The following is an 8,288-nucleotide window of genomic DNA, read 5'->3' as shown; positions in this document are numbered from 1 at the left end:
GAATGTCAAAGAACCAAGTAGTGAAACATTTCTAATTTCTAATATGTGGGTTCAAAACCTGTCAGAAATATTACAGCTCAAAGTTATTCATAAACTTTTGTCATCAAGCATCTAGTTTTGAAGAAAGAATTGCATCCACTTTGTATTTGATTATTTAAACAGTTAATATATTTTAGTAATTTGTATTGAGCAAAAACTATTAATTTAACTATTAAACAATATGCTTCAATTTTAAACTTGCTAACTTTGCTTGACTTTTTTATTTTTTTCTTCATCTAACTTGCCAAAATTGAATGAAAATAATAATTGCATGAAACTGTTCAAACTCATTAGTTATCAATCTCTTTTCTTTTAATTTCTGTAAGGCTTCCAAAATTACAAAACCAATATTTCTCTTGAATTTAATGAAGAAATATATGAACTATAAAACTACATATCAATCAAATGAATTATTTTCAATTAATTCTGGTTATTTGAAATTTTGATCATTTTTATATTTGAAACTAATATCAATGCTACAAAGATTTGAACATTTATTTTACTATAAAACCAAAGTATAAACATAGTTCAATAATAACTAGTAAATTTATTTTGTTATTTATATTTTGTATATAAATTATATTTTAAACTGTAAAAACAAGAGAAACTGTTGAAAATAACTTAAAAAGTTGAGCCAGAATTTGACTGGAGTATTAATTTATTCTTCCATTGTCTCATATAGCTGTGATTTTAATATAGTTTAAACACTAACTCTTAAAATGGTTTAAAGAGCTGCATCCTATTTTTCAAAATGTGCAACTTCGTTTTATTGTTTTCATTCATGGTAGTGCTTGACTAAAATGCTGGGACTTACCTTTTTTTCTCTCTCTCTCTCTCTCTCTTCAAGAGATGAAACAAATCAAAGGATAATATAATGGTAATTTATTTCAGAAAGCTGAGATATAAAGGTAGATTTTTGAGACTTAGTGAGTGGTGGCCATAGAGAGGTAGTCACTTCTTTAAACAGTCTCCTGTATATTGTTTTCTCCAGCTTCTGTAGGAATCAGTCCGTCACCTCATATGATGTCTATTTCAGTTCTGATCTGGAATGTGTGAAGTTGGAGATCCTCTCCAGCTCCAAGAATAATGTCTGTACTGAAGTTACCATATGATGGCTATGAAGAAGACGTTTCAAAAGAAAGCAATGATTTGACAGTGGACTCTGGGTAGGGATATTTCTATATCTAACGGAAACTGTAAATTTTTAATCAACGTACCTTAACTGTGCAGAGTGAATGAAGTTCTATTTCCCTATGAAAAAGAAACATTTCCAAATGTATCCTATTCTTTTAGGTAGCTGATGGGAAAGGATTCTGATCAATATTAAGAGATGCATGGAAGCTGTGTGGTTAAGCTACTTGAATTCCTATGCCATAGGTTCAAATTCCCACTATGCTTTTTGTGAATTCAACACCTTCAGTGACCTCATCTTCTATTTGAGGTTTTTTTACCTTCAAATAGTTTCTTTCATAATGGTAGTTTTGCACCTGTTTGTCATATTTTATCCCAAATAAAGTAAAATTATTGTTTTGAAAAAATAACATTTCTTCCCTATTTTAAGACTATGCTAATAGATTGGTTAAAATAATGTTAAGTCCGAGAAACTCCTCCTAATGGATTATTTCAAATTATATCTATACAGCCACATGGAAACTATGTAACAAACATGGGCTCCATGTATTTGGCCGGGATGCTTGCTCTACCCTTAGATTTCAATAGTTTCACTCTGTTGTGTGTCCATTGTCTTAACCCTTGTGTCTTTTTAAATGCTTGAGATAAACTGTTGTCTTTGAATTTTGTAGTGCATGGATTTTGCATGTCTTAAAGTTGCTGTTAACAATAAGAAAATGATTTTATTAATATAAAAACAGTTTGGAAATCTTATTGAAAATTTTCATTTTGTTTTACCCAAATCTCTTAACATATCTTCTCGCCTAATTTAAATATGTGACACTGGCGTCCGTGTCAGTGACATGTAAAAGCACCAATCAATCGTGGCCCTTTGCCAGCCTGCTCTGGCCCCTATGCCGGTGGCACGTAAAAAGCACCCACTACACTCACGGAGTGGTTGGCGTTAGGAAAGACATCCAGCTGTAGAAACACTGCCAAATCAGACTAGAGCCTGGTGCAGCCTCCATGGCTTGCCAGACCCCGGTCGAACCATCCAACCCATGCTAGCATGGAAAACGGACGTTAAATGATGATGATGAGTGCAACATCTTAATTATTCAGCAATCATATGATTTATTTAAGTATTTTGTATAAATTGGTTTGAAGCGCTGAAACCTTTTTTTCAAAATGTGCAACTCCATATTAATCTGTAGGATGTCTCAATGCCATCTGGGGCCTTGGTCAGTTTTGCACACATAGTACCAGACTTGTTTGTAACCAGGAACTTTTTCAAAAGTAAGACTAATAATGTTCTTATTCACTGGCCTAGTAAATAAGAGTAGTCCTGCCTTGTGATGACGTAATGACTCCTTGTTCAAATTTGGTGCATTAAAAAAGTATCTGACCTTTGGGCATAAAAAAAAAAAGCAATTTTGTACATTTCACAAATTTAGGGAGTTTGCACACTTCTCCCAGCAGTTCTGTCACTCTGCTGGTAACACTTTTGCAAAGCAATGGAGCTTCACTGCCACTTTTCTCATAATTTCCTCTCGTGACTCAAATCACTTCCCCTTTCAGTATAGTTTTCAGTTTGGTAAAGAGCCAGAAGTCATGCAGTATCAAGTCAGGAGAGTAGAAAGTCTGTCAAACAAGTGGTGTGTTGTTCTTGACCAGGAAATCTTGAATTACAAAGTTTATTCAAAAAGTATCTGACTTAATTTTTTTGCTGACCCTCTCTCTACTTGCACAGGTCCTCTGTTAAAATGGAATACACTGATCCTGTGCTTATTCCCACTTCATAAGCAATTTCCTAGATTTTTCCACAATGGTCTTCCATGACAATTTGCTGAACCTTCTCATTCAGCTCCTCATTTCGGGCCATCCTGAACATGCCTCACTCTGAGGTGCAGCCTTGTTTGAAGCGGTTGTACCACTTCTTGATCTGAGTTTTGCCCATGGCATCTTCATTGCCAAAAGCCTGCTGAATCTTCTGGATGGTTTGAGCTTGAGTGCCACCAAGCTTTTGGCAAAACCTGATATCGGCTTTTGCCTTTCCCTTGGATAACATCAATGGTGTGCAGAGGGGAGGCTGGTATGCATGGGCGACTGCTGGCCTTCCACAAACAACCTTGCCCAGACTTGTGCCTGGGAGGGTAACTTTCTAGGTGTAATCCCATGGTCATTCATGACCAAAGGGGGTCTCCTACAGCACAGCACCTTTGGCAAGTGCCTTCTACTATAACCCTAAAATGACAAATTTGGTAGACAGAAACTGTTGTGTGTTTGTATTTGTCATCTGCACCTCCTTACCACTTGACATTCACAGTTGTTTTTTGTTTGCATCCCTGTAACTTAGCAGTTGGACAAAAGGGATTGAGAGAATAAGTACTAGGCTTTAAAAAATAAGCACTGGGATCAATTTCTTTGACCGAAACCCATCAAGGCAGTTGACAATATTCTTTATATATTGTCTCTTTCTTTCGTCTTCTCTCAACCCCTATATGAGCACTCAATCAGCTAGAAATAGCAGTCAAATTTCCCACAAATAACACCTTACTATCTTAACCCTTTAGCATTCAGATTATTCCGTCAAATGCGATGCTTATTTGTTCAGTCTTTTGAGTTAATCGTGCATTATCTCATATCTTTGAGATTTCAATAATGTGAATGCTTATTTTTAGAATGACATTGTAGCATAAGTGTGAGAGGCTGGATATGGCCAGCTTGAACATAAAATTGGGCTGGATATGGCCAGTCTGAATGCCAAAGGGATGAAAAGGATAAAGGATGTATCCAATAATCCTGAATATGCAGTATTCCTGGACACAAAAATACTAGATGGTCATGGTTGGAAAACCCTTGATCATAGAGCTGCCCCATCAGATGACCTTGGACTAAAAGACAACCATTTGTACAAGCCTCCCCTCTCACTTCGTTTACTTAAGGACTCTACACACATATATGTAAATAGTTGGGGTGATGCCAGATATGACCATATTCTATCATTACATGAATTACGTTAAGTAGAGATTATAGTTGCTATGATAATAAGTTGTCTTTAACAAAACAAATCAAACCATTTATATATAATGGTAAAACAAACTTTAAATAATAATGTTAATTAATGATTGCTTCATAATTGTGTACGGAAGTAATATAAATTCAAAATAACTACTTTCTAATTAACTTTTGTAATTTAATTTGTAGGTGACTTGTAAAATATCCTTTCTGATATAAGCAGTATAAGTTATTATTAAATAGAATTGTAATTGCTGTAGTAATCTGTAATTACAAGCTTTTAAAATCATAATATTGAGAATATTTAACCCTTTTGTTACTGTATTTATTTTCAGATGTTCTGTGTTTCTTCCAATTATTTTAATTATAACAACGAATTTAGTAAAATAACATCGTTATAATTAAGCTAGTTATAGGAACATAAATTGTGACTAAGGTTTGGTAGAAGATTTTAATTCAGAACTTTTGAAAACCAGACATTTGTACTAAAGAGCCAGAGCCAGTTTCAGCCGGGTTGGTAAAGAAAGGGTTAATATAATCCAGCTGAAACACAGAGAGACAGTTTCTGGCAATATTTACTCCTTATAAGTTACAATAGTAGCTAAGTGCCTAGAATGAGTTGGCTTCTAGTCAGAAGAGTCTTTCATTAGTACTGCTGACCTCTCTGATCTGAGTAAAGTACTGAGTTATTCTTGTCTGCAGTTCAGAACAGGAAAAATAAAACTCTGTGGAGTTGTGACCTTAACCCTTTAAGCATTCAGAAAACTCTGTGAAATGTTATACTTATTTATTGACATTGTTTTGAGTTAATCATGCATTATCTCACAACTTTCAGATTTCAATGATGTAATTGTTTATTTTGATGATATCATTGTAGGGTAGGTGTAAGAGGTTAAATCTAGCTAATTTGAACACAAAACAGAATATTTGGGCCTGATGTGGGCCAGTTTAAATGCCAAAGGGTTAATAGTGATTAGATGTCACTACTCTCATTTCATACATGTGCTCCCTATTCAACATTTTGTTGTTTCAGTTTTGCCTGTTTTCATTGAGTTATTTTTATTTTTGTCTTTGTAACCCTTATTTTAATTTTTTTTTTTTACTATAAAATGTGAATATTTTGTGGATTTCCTTCAGCACAAACTCTCATCTTTGTAGGAAATTTTAAAGTGAATTGAGACTGGTAAAAATCTAAATGCTGAAACAGGAATTTATGCGAAAGTGGTTTTTATTCATAACTTGAAATTAGTTTTACACACACACACACACACACACACACACAGCAGGGGAATGGTTAAGGAATATAGTTTCAGACCCTACAACTGACACTGTATTAGTGTTTGGGGCTTTTTAAAAACTTATTTGCTTGAGTTGAGTAAATGAAATTCAGTTTAGTATCAGTTAGTATCTTGTAAGGTTGAACTATTTTCACCAAAGCTGTAGTTTATGATTTCATCTGAACATTTTTAGGAATCAGTTTTTCACTAAAAGGCTAAATAAGCTTCAGATTTTTCTCCATTTTACAGATTTATCTTGTAAAAGCTTTGAAGGAATTTTGAATAATTTACATTAACTTCAAGAATTCTAGACTCAGCTGGAGACAGTTTACACACAATGTGATGCCGTGTATAAATACTTTATAACATGGCTGGGTCTTAGATATATAATTTGAATTGCAAGTGTTTTTAAAAACGAGAAGACTTCAATAAAATTTCAACTACTTGTATTTAAGTTATTTCCTTTATTTTAGTTTTTAAATGCTGTTTGTCTATTAATAGCATGGGTAATCTCAATAAATCACAGCTTTTTCAAGACATGTGAGAGGTCCCATCATATTTGAATTTAGTGTGCAAAATGCTCCCCTGATTTATTCTTCGTGAGTCATGTTGTTAACATTGTTTATAAAGCTTTTGCTATGGACTCTGCGTTCATTTACCTTAGTTTGACTCTGTATGACTGTCTCCTCTCTACACATTGATCCCTGTTTTTGATTCCAAGTTGCCCAATTAATATACCCAACAAACCATGTTCTATGTAACCCTTTTCACTATGCAGCTTTCCTTATAGGATCATAAATGAAATTATATTGAGTTGAATAAACTTATTGTCCATGATGTTTAGGTTTCAGCTCATGAGATGAAATTTAATGCTTGAGCTTCACTAAATGACCATGATGACGTCTGGGCTTTTTTAAATATAATTTGATGAGTTGGACCAATGAATTAATTTAGAGTATCATGTGGCCTTTTTTTTTTTCCAATGTTTCTATTTCAAAGTCAAAATATTATTGCTTTCTTTAAAAAAAAAAAATTATAAATTTTTCTTTATTCTCTTGTTTCCAGACATAATTCAGAACCTGGATTCAATTCTGAAAGTAGACAGGAATTGACAACTCAAGGTAAATGCAATTCTGTTCCGTATGATACCTGTCCGTTTATTTATTGGAAGGCAGCAGTCAAGAAAGTGAACTGAACAAATATATTTTTTTTAAAAAATAATCTATCATATTAATGAGCTTGTTTGTGAGTTTGTCCAAAGTCATGCAATAAGGAAGTAGCAGTGTAAGTAAGAGTAAAAAAAAGAAAAGAGACAAAATGGTAATAACAATGAGATGGCCGGGGGGTGGGGGTGGGGGTGATATCAAACAGTGCCTCTCGATCTCTCTCTCAACAAAAACCTTTTCATTTTATTGATGAACACTGCCTCTCTCTCTCCCTATCTATCTACAGACACGCACACACACACACACTCTCTCTCTCTTTCTCTTTCTCACAAACTTTCTTTTTCACTCTCTCTCTCTCTCAACATTTTCATTTTTATAAATGCTGATTTTTTTTCTGGTAAACATTAATAACAATCATCATCTTCATTTAACATCCGTTTTCCACGCTAGCATGGGTGGAATGGTTCCACCGGGGTCTGGAAGCCATGGAGGCTGCACCAGGCTCTAGTCTGATTTGGCAGTGTTTCTATGGCTGGATGCCCTTCCTAACGCCAACCACTCCGTGAGTGTAGTGGGTGTTTTTTACGTGCCACCGGCACAGGGGCCAAAGCAGGCTGGCAAATGACCATGATCAGTTGGTGCTTTTACGTGTCACCGACACGGACACCAGTCAGGCGGTGCTGGCATCTGCCACGTTTGGACGGTGCTTTTTACGTGTCACCGGCATGGTAAGTGCCAAAACAATATATAAGTAAATAAGATTTTTGCACCTCAAAATTATTTTTTCTGTATCTCTCTGGATGTTTAATTGTTCGGGAAGATTTTCTGCTTAAAAAGTTGCAAAGTTAATAGAATATAAGATAAGTAATAAGTTTTAAGTCATAGAATTAAAGTATTGTCTATTGAAAGAAAGCTAAATATAAAAGGAAGGTAATTATAAATATTTACAAATACTTGCCGATACAGTGATGTTTGTAAATATTTATGAATGAAGAATTTTGCCAAGGTGATGAAGTTTGTCTTCAAGATCTTTTTCCATTTCAGGCGGTAAAGAGAGCGAGACAAACAGACAGAGATAGAGAACGTGTAGACGTTGCTGGGTAAAAAAATAAGTCTCTGTGTGTGTCTGTATGCCGTTAATGTAATCTTGTGAAATTATGGACTTTGTATGGTTACGTATAGAAATATAAACAAACATACACACACACACAAATATTCTCATTTGTTTTGGATTTTGTGTTCCGTTGTATTAAATATACTCATCCACCTGCTATAGAGAATGAATCAGACGGAAGACGACGGTTATCCAGTGAGAGACAATGGCGAAGAACAGCCAGTCTCACTCAAGGAAAACTGGACACAAGAAGATTAAATAATACATTAAGGTTATTAAATCAATCACAAGAATGAGACAAGAGAGGTGAGTGCAAGATGCAAGAAGACAGGATCGAAGATGTCAAAATTAAAAGGAGCACCAAGCCGGTGGCATGTGTAAAAGATTCAAGCGAGGCTGTTGCCAGTGCCACCTGACTGGCCCCGTGCTGGTGGCATGTAAAAGTACCCGGCGTTAGGAAGGGCATCCAACTGTAGAAACTCTGCCAGATCAGGCTGGAGCCTGGTGCAGCCATCTGGTTCGCCAGCCCACAGTCAAGTCGTCCAACCCATGCTAGCATGGAAA

General features: G+C 35.1%; 1 protein-coding gene across 5 annotated transcripts in view; it reads left to right on the top strand.

Moving 5' to 3' along the window:
- Positions 1–8,288, top strand: part of LOC115219893 (high mobility group protein 20A) — a 35,730-nt gene that overhangs the window by 5,814 nt on the left and 21,628 nt on the right. For 3 of the 5 annotated variants that reach the window (XM_029790197.2, XM_029790198.2, XM_029790199.2), the window contains exons 2-3: positions 1,076–1,205; positions 6,510–6,565. In XM_029790197.2, the coding sequence (XP_029646057.1) occupies positions 1,126–1,205; positions 6,510–6,565 (136 nt within the window). In that variant the 5' untranslated portion in view covers positions 1,076–1,125. The remainder of the gene's footprint in view (positions 1–1,075; positions 1,206–6,509; positions 6,566–8,288) is intronic. The other 2 variants (XM_029790201.2, XM_029790200.2) reach the window with 1 other exon arrangement.

This window comes from Octopus sinensis, linkage group LG15 (genome assembly GCF_006345805.1).
Source record: "Octopus sinensis linkage group LG15, ASM634580v1, whole genome shotgun sequence".
Lineage (NCBI taxonomy): Eukaryota > Metazoa > Mollusca > Cephalopoda > Octopoda > Octopodidae > Octopus > Octopus sinensis.
Note: the sequence above shows the minus strand (reverse complement) of the source record. Positions and strands in the feature narration are given on the sequence as shown.